The sequence below is a fragment of the Bos indicus genome, chromosome 18, assembly GCF_029378745.1.
Source record: "Bos indicus isolate NIAB-ARS_2022 breed Sahiwal x Tharparkar chromosome 18, NIAB-ARS_B.indTharparkar_mat_pri_1.0, whole genome shotgun sequence".
Lineage (NCBI taxonomy): Eukaryota > Metazoa > Chordata > Mammalia > Artiodactyla > Bovidae > Bos > Bos indicus.
The window spans coordinates 2,124,615-2,146,638 of NC_091777.1; the positions used below are offsets into that span (position 1 = coordinate 2,124,615).

General features: G+C 60.4%; 1 protein-coding gene across 2 annotated transcripts; it reads left to right on the forward strand.

Moving 5' to 3' along the window:
- The first annotated feature begins 481 nt into the window (after positions 1–481).
- Positions 482–21,936, forward strand: MTSS2 (MTSS I-BAR domain containing 2). 2 transcript variants are annotated; one of them, XM_070770286.1, is made up of 14 exons: positions 482–651; positions 5,054–5,115; positions 5,193–5,266; positions 6,057–6,141; positions 6,225–6,316; positions 6,398–6,472; positions 7,702–7,859; positions 8,040–8,147; positions 9,018–9,115; positions 10,500–10,719; positions 17,838–17,912; positions 18,166–18,342; positions 18,515–18,680; positions 18,768–21,936. In XM_070770286.1, exons 1-14 carry the CDS (start codon positions 583–585, stop codon positions 19,520–19,522), a joined length of 2,214 nt encoding a protein of 737 aa, XP_070626387.1. In that variant the 5' UTR covers positions 482–582; the 3' UTR covers positions 19,523–21,936. The 2 variants fall into 2 exon arrangements, with proteins under 2 accessions (XP_070626387.1, XP_070626388.1); XM_070770287.1 differs by having other exon boundaries at positions 10,596–10,719.
- The last annotated feature ends 88 nt before the right edge of the window (positions 21,937–22,024 follow it).

The following is a 22,024-nucleotide window of genomic DNA, read 5'->3' on the forward strand; positions in this document are numbered from 1 at the left end:
GACGCGTCAGGATCTCAGCTTGCTCCTCTCTTCTGAAAACTCGGGGAGACACAGACAGCCCTAGACCAAAGGCTGGAGGGTGGTGGTGAGCCCCTTCACGGGGCGGCACCAAACCGCCGGCCCCACCCCCGCGGGGAAGCCAGGCAGCACCGCCCCCGCGGCGGCGCCTGCGCCCGTCGGGCCTGTTCTGACTGCCTGTCTGGCCGCGCCCGGGCTCGGATTTCAAAGCCCGGGCTCCGGGCGTGAATGGGCCGGCGCCCGCCCGGCCTCCCTGCAGACCCCTCCCCGCGGCCCGCCCCCCGCGCCCACGTGACGCCCCGGCCTCCGCGCTCGGGTTACGGCCGCCGCGCCAGTCCCCGCGCCGAGGCTGCGCCGCCCGCCGCCCGCGCCGCGCCCCCCGCGCCGCCCGCCAGCCCCGCCGCAACATGGCCCGCGCCGCCCCGCGGCGGCCCGCGACCCCCGAGCGCGGCGCGGCCGGCCGCTGAGCGCGGCCCGGAGGCGGCAGGCCCGGCCCGGCCTCGCAGCGACAGCCGCCGCGGTGCGGGTCCCAGCGCCCTGCCTGCGCCGCCGCCCGGCCCGAGCATGGAGACAGCGGAGAAGGAGTGCGGCGCCCTGGGCGGGCTCTTCCAGGCCATCGTCAACGACATGAAGGTAACGGGCGCGGATGCGGCGCGGGTGCGTGTCCCCTTTGAGGACGCGTGGCGGCGGGCAGCCGCGTCCCGCCGTGTCGGTGAGGCCCCGCGTCTGTGTGCCCTTGTCTGAGCGCGTCTGGCCTGCGTCTGCCGTGCGCCCTGGTCTCCGGGCGCCCGTCGTGGGGGGTGTGGGCACTCATGTATCTGGGTGTCCGTGCGATACCCAGGTCCATGCCCCTGGTCGCCCAGGTCGCAGCGCCCCCTTGGGGTCCCGACCTGAGTCTGCGCACACGCGGGCTTCCCGCGCCCCAGACCCCCAAACCATGAATGGGAGTTTGGCTGCGGGGGCGACTCAGGGCCCTTTAAAGGGTCCTGGGTCTCTCCGGCCTCCACCCTCTACCACCCCCGGGGCCCCCTTCCCCGACTCCGACGGCCCCGGAGCCCAGACAATGCTGTCACCGCCAAAGAAGCGAAAAATAATAAAGCAGGGAACCGTTAACTCCTTCCCTGCCAGCCTTGCCTCTGCGCCCGCTGCCCGCGCCCCAAAGCAGCTCCAGGACTCCACGGTCTGTGTGAGGAGTGGCCCGGGCCCCAAGGCCTCTGACCCGCCTTGGGGGGAGGAGGGCGAAGGTGGGCCTGAGGGAGCAGCCCCAGGGGAGGGCTGCCGGCTGCTCCAGGCTCTCAGCTCCAGCCCCTCTCCCGGATGGCCCAAGGTCAGGCTTCAGCGGGCCACCAACTCCTGGCCCACGCTGGCTCACCAGGTGGGGAAACCGAGGCTGGGAATGGCTCAAGGTCACTAAGGAGACTGTTGGACCAGCCCATGACCTCATCCGTCACTGTTGATCCGGGGAACGAGGGGGTCCTCGCCCCCAAAGAGGCTGGGGCTTGGCGGGGTGGCCCAGCTGACTAGGCAGAGAGGAGGGCCGACCGCAATGACAGGCCGGGGGCAGGCAGGCCGCGCCTCTCCCCTTCTGCTCTGGGGCAGGGTGGCCAGGCTAGGGGGAACATGGAACTCCTCAGAGCACCCCCCCCCCCCCCCAGCGTCTCACCCTCCCTGGTACACAGCCTGGCATCCTACAGTGACATCGCAGACCCTGGGGGGACACACCACAGTGCGCAGGCAGGCCGTCGGGGGGCTGCCAGATCCTTGTGCCCCCCACCCCCAGGAGGCCCGGGGCCACCCTCCTGCAGAACTGCAGGGTTGGCAGCGTGCATAGGTGCCCCTCGGTGCCCCACACAGGGTGCTCCCTGAGACCCTGTCCCCCCAGCTCCACCTCCAAGCCCTTCTGCTGGCCCCCAAGTGCTGGCTTCCCGCTGCCTTCAGCAGCCCTTCCTGCCCGGTGAGCATCGCAGCCTTGGCACCAGGTTCCCATTCCAGACCACCCTCCCCCAACCACTCCCGGGGCTGGCGGAGCAGCTCCTTCCCGCACCTTGTCCCACTGGCATCCTCACCACACACACTGCCTCCGCAGCCGCTTTCGCTCAGAGAAGCAGGCAGGACCGTCTCCCCCGTCTCCAGGCAATTTGCAAGGAACTTGGGGATGAGACGAAGGAGATGGGCCCAGATTGTAGCAAGCGGCTCAGGATTTTCTGACATGGGGAGGCAAACTGGGAGAGGTTTCACCTGGCGTAATGCCGAGCCCCACCAGTCCCCAGCCTGTGACACAGGCTTGTGTCTGGGCCAGGGACAGGGCAGGGACGCGGACCGCCTGGAGGCCAGTCATCTGGAATTGGGGGACAGCTTCTGGCTGTTTCGCTCAGTGGCTTGAGCCACAGAAGCAGCAGGGTTTCCACAGAGGAAGGTGGCCAGGGTGAGGAGACCGAACTTGCCTGCGAGGCCCCATGACAGCCCGCTCAGGGCTGCAGGTCCAGAGCCTGGCATGGGGGTGGCCGAGGAGGGGAGGGGGGCTGCCCCTGGGGCCTGGAGGGGCACCGACTCAGGGCAGGGGGCCCCGGGAGCGTTCCCTGCCTGCCCTGCCTCATTTAAGTGGCCCAGATGCCCCCCGAAGCTCAGAGAAGGGCAAGAACTTGTCCGGGAATGACAGGGCTGGGAGGGGGTCGGGGGCTCAGCCTGCACCTTCCGGAAATGGGGTCACAATCTGCCTGCCCCCGAGAGTGGGGAGTGTCACGCAGGCCCAGAGACCGCCTGTTCGCTCTGTCCGCAGTCTTAGCCAAGTGCTCTCTGTGTGCCAGGTCCTGACCTAGTGCTTCCCAGGCGTCTCCACACCAGCCTGCTCCCGCCCTCATCTCACAGGGGAGCAAGCAGGCTCAGAGAGGAGCCTCCCGCAGAGCTCCTCTCCCGGGGTGCAGCCTGGGCCACTCACCTGTACAGCCTGGGGCCCGCCCACCTGAGCACCCCCTGTGACGAGCGTGTGACTGCCCCCCCAGAGCCGCCTGCTGCTCTCCCAGTTCTGCAGTCCCCGCCCCTCCCCACCCTGGGTACCCAGATACTCACCTTCCAGACCCTGAAGTAGAGGGGGTGTCCCTGCCATGCAGTGACCAGTCAGACTTGGGATCAGAGCCTGAACCCCACACTCGGTAGCCATGGACCAGCCAGTTAATCTCTGTGAGCCTCAGTTTCCTCATCTGTAGAATGGGGGTGGTGACAGCGGTGTTCGCCTCACAGGGTTGCTGTAAGGACTCAGTGTGACCCCACAGTGAGAGCGCTCGGCCGGGCGCCTGGCCCACCACACTCTTGACCCCCAGTCGCAGTCCCCGTCACTATCAAGACCACGAGTCCGGAGGCTTCGAGCCTGCCTGACAGCTGGGTGCAGCCTGCCTGAGGGCACAGGCCCGGGCGGAGACAGGACATGCTCCTGGGCGCTGGCCCCTCGAGCTCGCCTCTGGGGTCATCGTGACTTACCAGTGGGCCCTTACAGGCCAGGAGCTCCTGTCCACCTGCTGAGGAGGGGCTGGGCCTGGCCCCCCAACCCCCACCCTGTCCCCTCTGCCCAAGGAGGACCGAGACTGGAAGGGCCAGGGATGGAGTGAGCCTCGGGGCGGAGGCTGTGAGGGTGTGACTTCAGTACACAGACCTGTCTCACCCACAGCGGGGTACAGACCTGTCTCCCCCACTTCTCCCAGCCCCTAGCTTTCAGACAGAGGCTGCTGAGGGGCTGAGACCCCAGGGGCCAGGACTGCTGCCTCTGCACCCCTGCCCCCATGGCGTTATCTCCCCAAGGTCTCAGCACAGCCTAGGGCTGGGGTGCAGAGCGGGGTGGTGCCAAGTCCTCAGGAGTGCCAGGGGAGACCCAGGCTCCTTCACCCCAGGCTGTGCCGCACAGACAGCCCACCCACCGCCTCTGCCTTCCCGCTCCAGCCTGTGAACTTCTCAAATATTTGCTTTCCCTGGGCGCTGGCTGGGCCGGGCTGGGAGGGTGCTTCTGACGATCCCAGAAGCTGCCCTGTGCTTCCCACTGCAGCACACTGGCCTCCCTGGGGTTCCAGCCTGGCAGAGCCTGCCTCTGAGGCCTTGGCAACTGGGGTCTCTGCCTTCCCCCTTCCCACTGGAAAAGCCCTGGCTCCCAGCACCCCATCCCACATGGAAGGGAAGGTCAGAAGAACCTTGGGGCTTCGCTGCCCTGGGGCTCTTTTTCAAGGATCAAGGCTTCCTTCCACAGGGCCATTGGGCCGGGACCCAACAGCCATGGGAGGCCCATTAGCCAGAAAAGCCCGCTGATCACACTGGACAACTTGATCGCCAGGAGCCCGGCCTCACTACTGGGAAACCCCCTCCCAGCTCAGAGCTTTGGGCCAGGCTGGGATAAAGGCCACACTGTGTCCCCAGGAGGGGCGGGGAGCTGGGGGTGGAGAAAGGTGGCTCTGTTGGCTGCACAAGGCCCCATTCAGCCTGGGCCTGACTGTCCCGGGCAGGCTGGCCAGGCCCCGCAGCAGCCGCGGTGCCCCCTGGGCCTGGGAGCCCCGGCCGCTGGCCTGTGATGGGCAGATCGGCTGGCAGCAGCTTCCGGGTCACGGGGCCCTCATTCAGACCCAGCGTGTCTCAAGCTCCACCACGGCTCACTGCGCCTCTGCCCCCAGGCCGTGTGGACCATCCAGGGCTGTGTCCGGGGGACACAGTGCCCCTAGTGTGGCCAGCCCAGTCCCCCCCAGGCCCTCCCACCCGCAAGGAGACGCGGCCTGCCGCTCCCAGTCTCCGTCCCCCTTGAGGATGTGGGCTACCACTGCTCACAGTGCCCGGGGTTCCTGACTGTTAGGGAGCGCGGGGCAGGCAGAGGTGCTTGTTTCTGGGGCCAGGCCTTCTTCATGCCCGTGTCTGCCCCCAGAGGAACCCCGGAAGCCCCCTCTCCACAGGGGCGAGGCTGCTGTCTTAGACACGGCCCGGGGTCTAGACCAGGCATGAGGGGCCCCGGCCCGGGGGGAGCCCTCATGGCGGCTCACTGCCTCTCCCATCCCCTCCGCAGAGCTCCTACCCCATCTGGGAGGACTTCAACTCCAAGGCCACGAAGCTGCATTCCCAGCTGAGGTGAGGGTGCCCTAGCTGGGGAGGAGATGGGGCGCAAGGCCACCCCCCCACTGACCGCCCCCCGCCCGTCTCCCCAGAACCACCGTGCTGGCTGCTGTGGCCTTCCTGGACGCCTTCCAGAAAGTGGCCGACATGGCCACCAACACCCGAGGTGGGGAGGGCACGCGGCCCAACTTGGACTTGCACTCCGAACAGCTGAGTGGGTGTGAGCCGGAGAGGACCCGGGGCCAGAGACGGGACCTTGGGTCCTGCTGGCTCATGGAGCAGGCTTTCTGGAGAGAGGGAGCCTCTCATCACTGGGCAGGAGCGGATGACAGGCGACAGGGATGTTCGGGGGTGGGGGAGGGGAGTGCGAGGGGGGTCTGTCTCGCTGCCAGGTAGCTGGATTGACCTCTCAGCCACGGTGTTCACACTCCGTAGGTGAGTCTGTGGCTTCTCTCCCCATCTGCCCTTCTCGGGGCACGGGGCAGGGGAAGGTTCCCTTGCTGGCCTTGGCTCTGCGGCCTTCCGGTCCGAGCAGTGGGACCTGGGGCTCCTGCCTCCTTGGCTGGTGAGACCAAGGCGACGGGCACCCTCACGCCTGCATCTGGGCGCATCTGGAGGGGGTTCTGGGAGGGAGGGGTTTTGTTGGCTCCTTGAACCATCTTTGGTGTGGGCCTCTCCCCTCTGGGGTTACGGGGACAGGTCCTGACCTGACCCCTCGGAGACGGGCCGGCGGGGTCGCAGGAGGGATCAGCGGGATGGGGATGCCGGGCCGGGCCGGCGGAGTGGAGAGATGGGGATGCCGGGAGGGGCACGGCGGCGGCGGCGCGGGGCCGCAGGATGGGGACTTCAGGGCCGGCGGGCTGCGAGCTCGGCTCTTGGGCCAGACGCGCCCCCGCGTGGCCCGGGCCGGGCCTGCAGGAGCCCGGCGGCCCCGCCCACGTGGCGCTTGCCCCCAGGGGCCACGCGGGACATCGGCTCGGCGCTCACGCGCATGTGCATGCGCCACCGCAGCATCGAGACCAAGCTGCGGCAGTTCACCAAGTGAGTGCGTCCGCGCTGGGGGTGGGGGTCGAGGGAAGATCTCAGGGCGACCCTGACCTGCCCTCCGTTGCCGTTGCCCTCAGCGCGCTGCTGGAGAGCCTCATCAACCCGCTGCAGGAGCGCATCGAGGACTGGAAGAAGTCGGCCAACCAGCTGGACAAGGATCACGCAAAAGGTGGGTCCCGCCTGGCCGCGCCCTCCAGCTCCCCACTGGCAGAAACCCTGTCATAGCGCCGCTCTCTCTCCCTCTGCACAGAGTACAAAAGAGCGCGGCACGAGATCAAGAAAAAGTCTTCGGACACGCTGAAGCTGCAGAAGAAAGCACGCAAAGGTGAGCCCCGAGCGGCTGCAGAGGCGCAGCCCCGCGGGCCCCTGCACAGCCCCGCGCTGTGTCCCCGACGGCCGTGGGGTCGCCCAGGGCAGCGTCCGACCTGAGGCACCCCGTGCTGGACACAGGGCCCCCAGCTTCTGGGGTGGGCAGAGGGGGTGCCTGTGCCTGACTGGACCCCCTCCTCGGGAGGCTGCAGGAGGCCCCGCCCCCAGGAGCGGCTTTGTCCATCCGGCTGTCTTTCACACAGTCTCTCTCTCTGTCTCTCCTCTCCTCTCCTCTCCCCACCCCTCCTGTAGAGCTACTTGGTAAGTCAGATGCCCGTCCCCCGAGCTGCTCTCCCTCCCTGTCGTCCCTGTCGCATTTGTCTGTCTCCCCCAGCTCAGGGCCATTGGAGGAACCTCTTCAGGCCGAGGAGGAGCGAGGAAGGTGGTCGGTCCGCAAGGGAGGGGCTGGGGCACAGTCCTCCGGTCTGGGGCCGAGGCCGGGGCTGTGCTGGGTCGGTTTGCCAGGCCAGGAGGGCGGGTGGGCAGGGTAGGGGGCCAGGCCTCGGCTGCCCCAGCCCGGCAGTCGCCGGGCCCTTCCCTCCTGCTCCGCCACGCCCCCAACGCCCTTCTCGCTGTCTCCTCTCCATTCTCTTCTCGCTCTCTGTGGTTCTTTTGCTGCATCTTTGTGTCGCTCCTGCTGTTCTTGTGCATCATTCCTGAGCCAAGTGGGGACCCCCGTGAGACACCCCCTTTCCCATGCCCTGGGCCCAGCCCCAGCGCTCCTGGACCCCGCCTCCGTCGTGGCCTGGCCTGCAGCCCTGCCCCATGCTCTACTCTGTTCAGCTTCCACGCCCCCTCCCTGAGCCCGGGAGGGGAGGCGCCTCACCCCACAGGCAGTGAGGGTGTCCCTGGGGGCAGAAGCTTCTGCTCTCCCGGAGGCCTCCGCCTGACTCCACTGAGCACAGCTGCTCCGGGTGGCCCCAGGGCTGCCCAAGGTTCTGCTCGCCCCAGGAACTGGGTGGCTTTGCAGCTTTGGTGTCTTTCCTGTGTGCCTGTCTGTCCTCTCTGCCTGCGCTGGGGACCAGCCTTTCCACGAGCCCTGGCGTCCCAGCTGCCCTCCCCGGTCCCCAGGCTCCCCCGGAAGTGCCCAGCCTCACGGCCAGGGATCCCACCTCGGGGCCTGAGCCTTGGATGCAGCAAGCCAGGCCCGCGTCCCCAGCGCGGCCTCTCCTCCCCAACCCCCAGGGAAAGGAGACCTGCAGCCCCAGCTGGACAGCGCCCTGCAGGATGTGAATGACATGTACCTGCTGCTGGAGGAGACAGAGAAGCAGGCAGTGCGCCGGGCCCTGATTGAGGAGCGTGGCCGCTTCTGCACCTTCATCACGTTCCTGCAGCCCGTGGTGGTGGGTCCCGCGGGGACACAGAGGCCTTCTTAGCATCTCCACGACTGGGCCAGTTGAGGGGCCCTCACAAATCCCGAGAGGTCCTGAGGACCATGGCCCAAGCCACATGGGCCGGGGGGAAGGGCGAGGGAGGGGTGGCCGGGCAGGGAGGCCCGGGAGGCTGACTCACTGCCCCGTCAGAACGGCGAGCTGACCATGCTGGGGGAGATCACCCACCTGCAGGGCATCATCGACGACCTGGTGGTGCTGACCGCGGAGCCGCACAAGCTGCCCCCCGCCAGCGAGCAGGTGCGGCCAGCCCCGGGGACGGCCCGCCTTGGTTGGGGACAACGGAGGAGGCAATGGGAAAACGTTGGGGGGATCAGCTAGGCACAGAAGGCCACCCCCGTGAGTTCTAGGGGCACCTGCCCACACGAGCAGGGTGTGTGCCCAGGACCCAGCAGGGCCTCACACAGAGCAGATGGCTGGACGTCCCGGATCCGCAGGGCCAGGCTCCGAGCAAGCCAGTCCTGATGGTGCCTCCGGCCTCCATGCCCACACCCGCCAGCCCCATGCACACACGTGCAGCTGCCCCCTATGCTCCCACCACACCAGGGGCAGTCCTCCCTGACAGCGCCGTGGTGCTCCTCTCACTCGGCCTCACTGTGCGCCCAGCCCTAGCCGAGCCCTTCCCACGGGTCACCTAGTTCAGTCACCTCCACGCCCTCTAAGACAGGAAGGATCAGCTGCATTTCCCAGGAGAAAACTGAGGCTCAGAGAGAAGCAGCGGCTTGCCTGAGGGCAGAGCAGAGCCAGGGTTGGACCCCATGGTCTTGCATGGCCACTCTGGTCTGACTCCTCCGCCAGCCCCAAGGAGTCCTCGGGAGCACCAGGTTCCTCTGTGTCCTGGCTGGGCCAGCATCCCTGAGAAGCAGAGAGGGCACAACCTCCCCGGCATCCCCCCGCTTTCTAGCAGCCCTGCCTCTTGTCCCTGAGTGAGGAGCTGGCATTAGGAAAAGGCTGGAACACAGAGGGCTTCCGTATCCCCAAGATCTCCTCTGGGGCCTGGTTCTCAATTGGGAAGACCCCGCCAGCCCTCTGGAGGGAGACTCAGGAAAGTGATGAGGCTTTCTTCGGGGCTGGGCTGCCCCCAGTGACCCCAGCCATGTCCCTGTCCAGGTGATCACAGACCTGAAGGGCTCAGACTACAGCTGGTCATACCAGACCCCACCCTCATCGCCTAGCAGCTCCAGCTCCCGGAAGTCCAGCATGTGCAGGTCAGTGGGGGACTGGGCAGGGGGCAGGGAAAAGGAATGGGGGAAGCCCTGCCCAGAAGTGTATCAGGAATTGCTTTGTGGCCCCAGAATTCATGCAACTGCTGCATCATCAAGGAATCTAGGGAAAATACACTCGCACTGCATGACCGCTGCTAGCGCAGGCGTAGGGACAGGCTGCGGGGCAGCAGCAGCAGCAGAGGGTTCGCCAGCTGCCTGTTAAATGCTTTCTGCATTTTCCTCATTGAATCCTAATACCATTCTATCCAGTATGATGTCGTCTCTGTTCCAATGGAGAGGGAAGCTGAGGTACAGAATCCCAGCATTAACCTCTCAGCTCAGCCAGGCCTAGCACAGTCTGGGCAGCAGGAAGAATCTGAGGTGGGGAAGGCCATGGAGGCTTTCAGGAGCGTATGCAGAGGCTCTAAGCTTGCCTGTGGGCACTGCGGCCTGGCTGGTTCCTGAGAGCTGCGCCTGGGCAGCTGCCACAGGGCCAACCCTCAGCCCAAGCTGGCCCTGGGGGCTGTGCAGGGCCAGGGCGGGGCCGGGGTCCTGCCTGACCAGCAGGCAGGCTCGGGGTCAGGGGCGCTTCCTGGGAGGGGTCTAGATTCAAGGCTTCCTGCGGGGGGGCTTTGAGCACAGAGCAGGTTACTGGTGGGGAGACCCCTCTGTACTGGGCACTCTTTCTCTAGAAGCAGCTTGGCTGGGCACTCAGGCCATGGGCAGTGACCCAGGCAGAGTTATTGCTGCTCCTGCAGGGAGAGAATGGTCCACAGCAGCTGGAGGCTCTTCAGACCCCGGGTGGGTGACCGACACAGGAGGGAGGTTGATCCCAGGGGTCACCCGTGCCAAGGGTGGGGGCCAGGGGCCTCCCGGGTCACGCTCAGGAGGATGGTGACCTTCACTGCCAGGAGCGTTGCCCAGCCTGGACACGGATGCAGACAGGATGAGCTACAGAAGTGAAGCGGGGGAGGGTGATGGTGAGTTTAGGACCTGTGCTGACCAGCACCCCACGCTAGACATTCAGTCGGGATCTCATGGCAAATACCAGATTCGGAGAAGACGATCAGGGTCAGACTCGTGTCTAGTTGTAGCCTAACTGACTCCGTTCCTCCTCGTCAGGCTGAGGTTTCCGCTTCATAATGGCGGTGCGGGAGGCAGACAGGCTGCCTTGGCTCGGGGTGCCTGGCGGAGGCTCCTGGGGCAGTGGGGGCCCGCCCCCCAGCCCGCAGTCGGGGACCCCGCTGCTCTGGCCCGTGGCCTCGGCCTGGTCTGACCCTGTCTTTCCTCCCCCGCCCCTCCTCTCTGCCCACCCTCGTGTGTCCCCCTGCCTCCCAAACGCGCCCTGTGTCTCCCTGTCCGGCCGCCGTGCCCCCTCCCTCCCCAGCGCCCCCAGCAGCGGGAGCAGCGCCAAGGGTGGCGGAGGCCCCTGGCCCGGGGGCGCCCAAACGTGCTCACCCGGTCCCGCCTGTCGCTACCGCAGCCTGGCGCAGCCCGCCCCTGCCGCCCGCCTCTCCAGCGTCTCCTCCCACGACTCCGGCTTCGTCTCCCAGGAAGCCACCTACTCCAAGCCCCCCTCGCCCATGCCTTCAGACATCACCAGCCAGGTGAGGGGTGTCTGCTGAGCTCATGCCAGCCCCAGGCCATCCACACTGTGGGGCGGGGCCCCTACAGGTGCTGAGTGTGGCCCGAAGGCCCCCAGGACCACCGCGTCCCCAGACCAGCCTGAGCCCACTGCCCCAGGGCAGAGGAGGGGAAGGTCTGGAGGAGCCTGCCAGCTCCAGACCCCGTGACCCCCGTGCCAGGGCTGAGAGCGGCCTGCAGGCCCCCAGGACCACCGCGTCCAGGACCAGCCTGAGCCCACTGCCCCAGGGCAGGGCGGGGGAGGGTTTGGAGGAGCCTGCCAGCTCCAGACCCTGGGACCCCCCGTGCCAGGGCTGGCTGTGATGGGGTGGGTGCCCCACGGAGGCATCCTTAGGAGCCCCAGGATCTACAGGCATCTTCCCCCACTCTCACCCTGAACGTGAGAACCCCTTCAGAGGCAGGCTCAGACCCTCAGGCTCTGTGAGAGGGACCAGAGGAGCTAGAGCAGAAGACAGGGAGGTCAGGCCGCGTGCCCAGGTGCCCACCGTGGCCCGGCCCTCTGAGCCCAGCATTCTGTAGTCTGCCCTCTTGCCCAGGATGTGCCCAGAGCGTGCCCAGACTGCCCTCCTCAGCAGGCTCATTCCTGTCGGCACACAGACACATGCTCCGGTACCGTCCGTCTAAAAGGCCTCCCTTCCTCCACAGTCTCCTCCAGCCGCCTCTTCTCTCCTTCACAGCAACACTGCTCAGGACACTTGTCCACACCGACCGCCTCCGTCTCATTCCCCACTCAGTCCTGTCTGCGTCAGCTTTCCTTAACGGAAAAGCTAGAATAATTCATTCTCCTGTGTCCTTTATCCGTGTGTGCGTACGCTTTTGAGACTGTTAGGTCCATACAGCTTTAAAATGTTAACTCGCAGTGAACTGAGTCTCCCCACGTGGTGTAGCTGACCCTCTGTTGCGTGTACATTTTCTAGCATAGAGTGAGTCTGTTTTGTTTGATTTTACTGCAGCTACTTCAGCTCAACATTTACGTTATCATTTCCTATCTCTTAGTTTTTAAACTCACTATGTCCTTATGTTTTAGATGAGTCTCTCGTAAACAGCATATGCCTAGGTTTTCTTTTCTTATCCAGGCTGACAATCTCTGTCTCTTAACTGACATTTTTAAGTCCTTTCACAGTTATCGATATTACTGGCATACTTAGACTTCTTTTTTATTTCTGTTCATTCTGCTTTATCTGTGCTTCGTTTGTTTCTTTTCTTGCTTTTTGTTTGTTTTTTCTTCCCCCATTATTTCCTTCTACTGGATTTTAAGTTATACTTTTTTCCTTTCTTATACAGGTTACCTTGAAATTTTACCACGCATCCTTAGCAAAGTCCTAACCCAGGCTCCTGAATCATTCAAGGACCTTAACATATATTTTAATTTTGGTCACCTATCCCCTCCCCTTATAAGCTATTTTATGCTATTCTCTCCTTTTTTTATCATCCCTACAATTGACATTTTTCTTCTTAAGGTCATCATTATCTTATACGTAAGTATCTGTTAGATTTACCCATATGTGTTTATACTTTTTTTGTTCATTTTCTCCTTTTAAGGTCATTTTGCTTCTTTCTGCAGTAAAATACATCCTTTAAAGTTCTTTTAGAATGGGTCTGTAGCAGTAAACTCAGGTTTTGTTTTTCTATAAACATGCTTCATTTTTTTTCTTCTTCCTTGAAAGCTAGTTTTGCCAGGGATGCAGCGCTGGGTGCCAGTTGCTTTGTCTCCACACTGTGAGGAGAGTGTGTTCTCCGAGGGTATTTTCCCCGCGTTCTGGCTTCTGTTGCCGGCTGAGAGTTCTGCTCTCCGTCGCTGCTGTGCCTTTGTGAGTGACCTGACTTCTCTCTCTGGTCACTTGAGTTTTTCTGCAACGTGTCTGGTTGTGGATTTGTGCTCATTTAATCTCCCTTGGTGGTTTGTGTTCCTCTGTCTGCACATTCAGGTTTTTCACCCGTTCTAGGAGTTTGCGAGCATTCTCTCCTTATTCTCACTCCCACTCTGCTCGCTCCTGTCTGGTCTCTGTGTCTGTCTCCTCTCACATCTCTCATCTCCTTGTTTCCCTGGATCATCTCTTCAGGTCTGTCTGCCAATGTACCTTTTCTCTATTTTACAGCAATTTAACCTATCCCTTAAGGTTTATTTTTATTATCGTGAAATAACTCTAGCCTTGTAGACAATCTCTAAAAAGAGCAGAGTTCCCACCCGGCCTCTGCACTGTCTCCCCTGATGCTAGCATCCCATGTAACTATCAGCAGTTTTAAAACCAGGAAATTAGCACGGCACAACACTGTTAACTCGCTGACAGACTCTCTTTCACATGTTGCCAGCTTTCTCACTGGCATCCTTTTCCCGGTCCAGGAGTCCAGGCTCTGACACAGGACCCTGCACTGCGTACTATCACTGTGTCTCCTTAGGCTTCTCCGGTCTGCGATGGCTCCTTGGTCCCTTCTCCATGGCTTTTGAATACCGGCCATGTGTTCTGTAGAATGTCGCTCGTTTTGGGTGTGTCTCATGCCTTCCCATAGTCAGAAGGGCAGGATGAGCACAGCAGTTGATTTATTGCTGTTCCCCCGCCTCGTCAGCCTGCGGTGTCCGACATTCTTTTCATGTTAGCCGTTCTGGTGGGTATTATAGTAACAGTGCCCAGTGGTTTGAATTTGCATTCCCCTAATGACTAATGAGGTTGTATGTTTTTTCATACATTTAAAGGCTACGTATCTTTTTTTTATGAAGGAAATGTTCAGATCTTCTGTTTCTTTTTCTCTACTAGGTTGTACGTCTTTTTCTTGTTGATTTGTAGAACTTCTTATACACTGTGGCTACAAGTCTTTTCATCCGATAATCCTGAGTCTGTGCGTTGCTGTTTTACTCCCTTTAGTTCAGTTCAGTTCAGTCGCTCAGTCGTGTCCGACTCTTCTCTACCCCATGAATCGCAGCACGCCAGGCCTCCCTGTCCATCACCAACTCCCGGAGTTCACCCAGACTCACGTCCATTGAGTCGGTGATGCCATCCAGCCATCTCAACTTCTGTCGTCCCCTTCTCCTCCTGCCCCCAATCCCTACCAGCATCAGAGTCTTTTCCAATGAGTCAACTCTTCGCATGAGGTGGCCAAAGTACAGGAGTTTCAGCTTTAGCATCATTCCCTCCAAAGAAATCCCAGGACTGATCTCCTTCAGAAGGGACTGGTTGAATCTCCTTGCAGTCTAAGAGACTCTCAAGAGTCTTCTCCAACACCACAGTTCAAAAGCATCAATTCTTCGGCACTCAGCTTTCTTCACAGTCCAACTCTCACATCCATACATGACTACTGGAAAAACCATAGCCTTGACTAGATGGACCTTTGTTGGCAAAGTAATGTCTCTGCTTTTGAATATGCTATCTAGGTTGGTCATAACTTTCCTTCCAAGGAGTAAGCATCTTTTAATTTCATGGCTGCAGTCACCATCTGCCATGATTTTGGAGCCCAAAAAATAAAGTCTGACACTGTTTCCACTGTTTCCCAATCTATTTCCCATGAAGTGATGGGACCAGATGCCATGATCTTAGTTTTCTGAATGTTGAGCTTCAAGCCAACTTTTTCACTCTCCACTTTCACTTTCATCAAGAGGCTTTTTAGTTCCTCTTCACTTTCTGCCATAAGAGTGGTGTCATCTGCATATCTGAGGTTATTGATATTTCTCCCGGCAGTCTTGATTGCAGCTTGTGTTTCTTCCAGTCCAGCGTTTCTCATGATGTACTCTGCATATAAATTAAATAAGCAGGGTGACAATATATAGCCTTGACGTACTCCTTTTCCTATTTGGAACCAGTCTGTTGTTCCATGTCCAGTTCTAACTGTTGCTTCCTGACCTGCATATAGGTTTCTCAAGAGGCAGGTCAGGTGGTCTGGTATTCCCATCTCTTTCAGAATTTTCCACAGTTTATTGTGAACCACACAGTCAAAAGCTTTGGCATAGTCAATAAAGCAGAAATAGACATTTTTCTGGAACTCTCTTGCTTTTTCCATGATCCAGCAGATGTTGGCAATTTGATCTCTGGTTCCGCTGCCTTTTCTAAAACCAGATTGAACATCAGGAAGTTCACGGTTCACATATTGCTGAAGCCTTGCTTGGAGAATTTTGAGCATTACTTTACTAGCGTGTGAGATGAGTGCAATTGTGCGGTAGTTTGAGCATTCTTTGGCATTGCCTTTCTTTGGGATTGGAATGAAAACTGACCTTTTCCAGTCCTGTGGCCATTGCTGAGTTTTCCAAATTTGCTGGCATATTGAGTGTAGCACTTTCACAGCATCATCTTTCAGGATTTGAAATAGCTCAACTGGAATTCCATCACCTCCACTAGCTTTGTTCGTAGTGATGCTTTCTAAGGCCCACTTGACTTCACATTCCAGGATGTCTGGCTCTAGATCAGTGATCACACCATCATGATTATCTGGGTCGTGAAGCTCTTTTCTGTACAGTTCTTCTGTGTATTCTTGCCATCTCTTCTTAATATCTTCTGCTTCTGTTAGGTCCATGCCATTTCTGTCCTTTATCGAGCCCATCTTTGCATGAAATGTAAAATTCTAAAGTTCTTAATGTATGTCTAATTTATCCATTTTTTCCAATTGTTAGTGCTTTTTCTGTCCTGTTAGCAGTATTTTTGTGTACTCCAGGGTCGCAAAGATGTTTTCTTCCAAAAGCTTTTTTTTTTTTTGGCTCTGCTGCTCAGCTTGTGGGATCGAAGTTCCCCAACCAGCAGAGATTGAAGGTGGGCCTTCAGCATGGAAGTGTGGAGTCCCAACCACTGGACCACCAGGGAATTCCCTGCAAAGCCTTTTTCTTTTCCCTTTTTTCACTCAGATCTGCAGGTCATCTGGAATTGACTGTGTGTGTGTGTGTTAGTATGAGAGATGGACAGGGAAGCCTGGCGGGCTGTAGTCCATGGGGTCACAAAGAGTTGGATACGACTGAGCGACTGAACTGCAGGAGTCATTTTTTTCCATATGGATATCTAATTAACAGTTTATTGCAAAGACCATCTTTTTCCTCTACTGCACTGTAGTGTGTTACCTTCGTCATAAAACAGGTGTCTGAATGTGTAGCTGTTTCTGGAGTTTGTATTCTGTTCCACTGGTTGATCTGTCTGTTCTTGTACCAGTAGGACACCGTCTTAATTATGGTAACTTTATACAGAATCCTGACACCTGGTAATAAAAGTCCTCTAGGTATGTTACTCTTCAATATTACTTGTTTTTGGCCCTTTGCATTTCCTTATAAATTGTAATATTAGCTTGTTATTTTCCACTTTAAAAGAAGCAATCCCTGGGATTCTGCCTGGGATTACATATGTCTCTACGTTTTATTATGGCTTTACCTTCTTTCAATAATATTTTGCAATTTTCATGTGAGAATCTTGCACGTCTACCACTGGCTTTTTCCCCCCTGGGTATTTGATATTTGTTGATGCTATTTTAAATTATTTTGGCTTTTTCAGAGTCTCTTACTTGTTTTTCAGCTGCTGATATTTAGAAATTTTTTTTTTTTGTATGTTGATCTTGTATCCAATAACCTCATTAAAAACACTTGTTAGTTCTGATAATCATAGAATGAATATTCTGCATACACAATCAGGTCTTTTACAGTTTCTTTTTTTCCAGTCCTTTTGCTTTTTACTCCTTTTTACTTCTTTTTCATGCTCTATTGCACTGCTAGGACTTCAGTACTTAATAGAAATGGTGATAGTGAGCATCTTTATCTTTCTCCAGCCTCAGAAAGAAAAGAATTGATATTTTTGTAGATAACGCTATGAGATGAACGAAGTTCCTTTCTATCACTAGTGTGTTTTCCATGAATGGGTGTTGAATTTTTCCACTGAGTTTTCCAAACATTTTTTTCTTTTTTTGTTTTAGCAATTATATTGGTAAAACTCTCAATGTATTTATTATTTTCTTTGAATCCTTACTTACAGAGTTTAGTTTTCTTTTGGTCATCTTGGCTCATCATAAACTAAAAAAGTCTGGGAGTTGAAATCAGGATGCTTTAGAGAATGTGCCCTGGTGGGCACAGGACATGCAGAGCTGCACTTGACCAGTCCCCTTCCAGGTTTAATTCCGGGCGGCAGTCGGGCGGGCTCTCCACCTGGCACTTACCCAGTCTCTCAACCACAGTGCTGAGGCTGCCTCTGCCCCTGGGGACCTTCATGGTCCTGCTTTGCTCTTGCTTCCTTTTTCTTCAGCCTTTCTCTTATTTTCAGTTGGGGGCCTCCCAGGGTACCTGGTCCCTGCCACTGTCCAGAGCAGGAGCCTCCAGGCGTCCTCGGTCCTGTCTTCAGTTCTGGGGGTCTCCATGGACACCCCTCTTGCCCATCTTCCGGACCCCCAGCAGCCCCCACACCACTGGCCCTCCCTCCTTGGCGCACAGGGCTCTTCCCCAGTTTCTGTGACAGGTGCCTGTTGCGGTCTTCCTCCCACATGGCTCGCAGGTCCTGTCACTCTTTACTGGGCTGTCCTCTCCTTCCCAGGCACTGAGGGGAGCCTGGCGTCGCTGAACCCCTTCTCTAACCACCCTCAGCCTGACTGCCTGCGTCACCTGGTTCTGTCTCACGCTGCTGGATCTGTGGCTCCAAACCTGACTTCTCCCTAAACTCCAGATTGTTAAATACAGTTGCCGGCACTGCACCTGGGCTTAGACACCTAACAGGCAGCCCCGCCTAACACTCGCAGGATGGAACCCTGGACTCCGTTCCCCCCAGGCCTGCCCTTCCGAGAGAACGGTGACAAATCCCCCCGCAGCTCAAGCCAGCACCCCACTGCCGACCTTAGCATCGCTCTTTCCCTGCTCGCCACATGCAGGCCAGCAGCAGTCAGTCTTGTTAATTCTTAGAGAAGTGTGGTTCTTGGGCTGCGGTGGGGTAGGTCTGCGGTGGGGGCGGTGGGGTGTGCTCTGCGTGCTACTTTCTGCGCAGGCGCTCGCGGCGCAGGGCGTGGTGTGGGCGGGGAGGCCGTAGAGGCCTGAGTCAGGGTCCCCCACGTGCTGGCGCCGTAACCCGATGTGTTCTCTCCCCACCCTCCTGCCGCCCTGCCCCGTCGCCTGCCCGCTCGCCTCCGCATGCAGAAGTCCTCCAGCTCCGCGTCCTCTGAGGCCTCGGAGACCTGCCAGTCCGTTAGCGAGTGCAGCTCCCCGACCTCGGTCAGTGCCCCCCACCTGCCCAGGCACTCAGGGAGGGTCCAGGTTCGACCAGAGGGGTATGCGTAGGCACCCGCTTCGCACAAAAGAAACCTCCTGGGCCCCAATGCAGCCGTTCCCCAAACGCTCACCTCCTCCCTCCTGCGGGATAAGGAGCCCAGGAGGGGCTGGGGAGTCACAGTGCCCTCTGTGCTCTGCCCTCGGCCATGAGGAGCAGGGCGCAGGGGCCTCCTGACCCGCCCGCCTTGCCTTACAGGACTGGGCCAAGGCCGGCCCCCACGAGCAGCCCGCAGGCACCGCGCTGCAGCGGAGGAAGGACCGCGTGGAGCTCCTGCGAGACCCGGAGCTGGGCCCGGCCGGCGGGGGCGCCCCGGGCCCGAGTGGAGAGGAGGCCCCACGACCCCGCATGTCCCCCGCCACCATCGCAGCCAAGGTGAGGGCCGCTCCCGGGATGGCCCGGCTGGGCCCCCCTCTCTCCCAGGCCAGCTCTAAGGCCCGGCAAGTGGTCACGGGGCCAGCCCGGAACACCTGGGGGGACTGCCTTCCCGGCCGGGCGGAGCAAGAAGCATGAGTGAGGCTTCAGCTTGCGGTCTTCCTGCCCTCAGCACGGGGAGGAGGTGTCCCCTGCTGCCAGCGACCTGGCCATGGTGCTGACCCGCGGCCTGAGCCTAGAGCACCAGAAGAGCAGCCGGGACTCCCTGCAGTACTCGAGCGGCTACAGCACGCAGACCACCACGCCCTCGTGCTCCGAGGACACCATCCCCTCCCAAGGTAGGCCCCGGGGGCTCGGGCCGGGGCCGCGCCTTCTCGGCCCCCAGGCTCTGGGCCCACCGCGTCCCATGCCCCACCCCACCCTAGGCTCTGACTACGACTGCTACTCCGTGAACGGGGATGCAGACGGCGAGGGGCCCCCCGAATTCGACAAGTCGTCCACCATCCCTCGCAACAGCAACATCGCCCAGAACTACCGCCGCCTGATCCAGACCAAGCGTCCAGCCTCCACCGCGGGGCTGCCCACCGCCTCAGGGGCGCCCCCCGGCGTGGCCACCATCCGCCGCACCCCGTCCACCAAGCCCACCGTGCGCCGCGCCCTCTCCAGCGCCGGGCCCATCCCCATCCGGCCGCCCATCGTGCCGGTGAAGACGCCCACGGTGCCTGACTCCCCCGGCTACGTGGGGCCCACGCGGGCGGGCAGCGAGGAGTGCGTCTTCTACACCGACGAGGCCGCCGCAGCCCTGGCGCCGGACCTGGCCAAGGCCTCCCCAAAGAGGCTCAGCCTGCCCAACACGGCCTGGGGCAGCCCGTCCCCAGAGGCGGCCGGCTACGCGGGGCTGGCGGCCCAGGACGACGAGGAGCAGCAGCAGCAGCTGGCCGCCAACCGGCACAGCCTGGTGGAGAAGCTCGGGGAGCTGGTGGCGGGCGCCCACGCGCTGGCCGAGGGCCAGTTCCCCTTCCCCTCCGCCTTGTCGGCCGCCCCCGCGGAGGGGACGCCCGCCCCACCCCCCGCCGCCCCCGGCGAGCCTCCGGCCGAAGACATGCTGGTGGCCATCCGGCGCGGGGTGCGGCTCCGCAGGACCGTCACCAACGACAGGTCGGCGCCCCGCATCTTGTGATGGCGCCTCCCGCCCCACTCCCCGGCCCGGCAAGGCAGGGGGCCGGGCCGGTGGGCCGCGGAGGCTCAGAGCAGAGGCACAGTCAGGAGTGAGCAGAGCCAGGCGAGGTTTTTTTCTTTTTTTTAAGTCACACGAGTCAAAGCCACTTTACTGGGAGGAGAAACCCAGCTTGGATTTCATGGTTTAAACAGGAAGTGACTTCTTAGACTGCGCCAGGACGGAGCCTGCGGGCCTTGAACTGGATTTGAAGCCTGTTTCAACCTTTTCTTGCCTACTCTGCCCCTCCTCTCCCTCCTGCCAGGCCCTGCCCTTTCCACACAAGGGCGAGCCACAGAGCCGTGCCCCGTGCCCCCAGCAGAGGGGCCTACCCACCTGGCAGGGCCCGCAGTGCACAGCTCAGGCAGCCCGGCCCAGCGCCTCCCCATCTCCCTGGGGACGGTGGCCCCCAGCCCCTGGCCAAGGCACCCCCCCCCCACGTCCCTCTCTGTCACCCCCTGTCACCCCCCCCTCATCTCTGCTTCTCCCAGGCTCTCCTCCAACAGGGAGGCCGGGGGGCCATGGAGGGGCGAGGGCTACAGTGTCTGGGTTAATCAGAGGCTCCACAGAGCGGCTGGCCGTTTGGGGGGCCAGTGAAGTTAAGAGCCAGCCCACCTACTGGGGACGGGGGCCTGGGGCCCAAGTCGAGTCTCTTGGGGAGGACGTGCAGGGTGCCTGCCCGGAGGAGGGTGGGGCCCCTGAGACAGCTTGCCTGCCTGCAGATGCGGCTGGGGCGGGGCAACAGGGAAGGCCTGCGGAGGCCAGGCTGTCGGCCTACCGGCCTCCCAGGAGCTGCTCAGATCCCATCGTCATCCGGGCACGTGGGGACTTTTAACTCTGGTGACAGTTTCAGCTACCTTTGGGTCAGGGACTGAAACTGGAGAGGGTGGGGGGTGGGTTCTTTTATGAATATATAATAAAGTGAGCTGACCGGACAAGGACTGCGTGTGGGGACAGGGTAGACGGTACAGGGTGTGTCCAAGAGTGCCTGAGGGACAGAGGGCCCCTCGGTGGCCTGATGGCCCGTGGGAGGAGGAGGAGGGCCTGCACGGCTCCTGGGGGCCAGGGGGCGGGGTCGGTGTTCTCTGCAGCATCCAGAGCAAAACCACAATGCGCTGGGAAGGGGCCGGAGGCTGGGTCTCCCACCCGTTTGCTGCAGGCCAAGGGGGGGAGGGCTGCTGGGGGAGATTGGCCCTGACTGTTGTCAGAGGCGATGCCATCCCAGGGTGGTCCCGGGTGGCAGGACTGAGGTGGAGGGAGTGCACCCCTCCACCCGCACAGCACGTTGCGCCAACTCTAAGCAGGTAAAAGCACGTGTGCCAAGGGCAAGCGGAGGGCTTCCTGTGACCCGCAGGCCCGCTGAGAGCAGCCATGCTGGCAGGGTCACGGGGCAGGGGCTCCTGGGGTCAGGAGAGCTGGCTCTTCCTGGTCTGGATGGACCCAGGGCTCCTGGTAGTTCTTGTGCCGGAAACGGGTCTAGGCACAGCCGCCAGGAGGGTGTGGGGAACCAGGGATTCCTCTGAGGGGCTCCCCAGAGGTGGGTGAAGGACGGTACCTGTAAGTCGCTAGGTCAGAGAAAGGAGCCTCACTGAGCTGAGCTCACCACACCTGGAGGAGGGCCGGGGGAGCAGATGGCCTGCACTCGGAGGCTTGGGGGCAGAGTGTATACTGCCCCCCGCCCCGCCAGGGTTTGCCCAGGTCGGCTGGTTTAAGACGCAGGTTTTCTGATGTGAGCAGGGTAAGGGGCAGTGGGGGGGGGGGCGGGGTACCCGGGTCCCCATGAGGAAGAGCTTGCCCTGAGGAGGGGTGTGGCCTCAGGGACCCGGGGGGAGGGGGTGGGCATGGCACAGGCACCCCTCACCTAGACTGCGGGGGCCCCCCCTCCAGGCTACCCCCAGGGCTGTACATAGCTCCTCCACCCCCTTGACCGCCTCATCCCTCTAGTGACCGCCAAGTAGGCCCGCCCCTTCAGGATCCGAGCCAACCATCCCATGTCACAAACTTTGGTTTGGGGAACTTCTTTACGTTTGTTTCATTTTTTTCTTTTTGTACAGAGAAATATTCTATTCAAAGCGTCTTTTGACTGAAGTAACTTTTCTGGTGCTGTTGTTAACTTGTTCCTTTTTTTAATTTATTTCCCCTCCCTAGGCCTCCCCTTCTGGTTCCCACTCACTTTGTCTCCCCTCTACCACCCGCCCCCAGCCCCCATGCCATCTAAACCATTGTTTCTCTTCTTTCTGTCTGTTTTGGATAAATTATCCTTTCCTCCCCCCCCCCACCTCCCGCAGCCCACCCTTCCCTTGATTTAAATAGTCACTGCTACAAGTAACAAATGCACTGTGAAGATCCCAGTATTAATAAAGTTGTACTGTAATTAACACCACTGTCTCCTGGCTTCCTCCAGTGCCTGCAGCCAGCACCCGCCCTGCCTGCGCCCCGCCCCCACCGTCCCAGACCCGGGGAGGG

Excerpts from the sequence above, each read along its gene's own strand:
- MTSS2 (XM_070770286.1), top strand. The coding sequence starts at position 583 with ATGGAGACAGCGGAGAAGGAGTGCGGCGCCCTGGGCGGGCTCTTCCAG. Across the intron at positions 6,473-7,701 it reads GCAGAAGAAAGCACGCAAAG|GGAAAGGAGACCTGCAGCCC; the intron begins GTGAGCCCCGAG and ends CCCAACCCCCAG. Across the intron at positions 8,148-9,017 it reads TGCCCCCCGCCAGCGAGCAG|GTGATCACAGACCTGAAGGG; the intron begins GTGCGGCCAGCC and ends GTCCCTGTCCAG.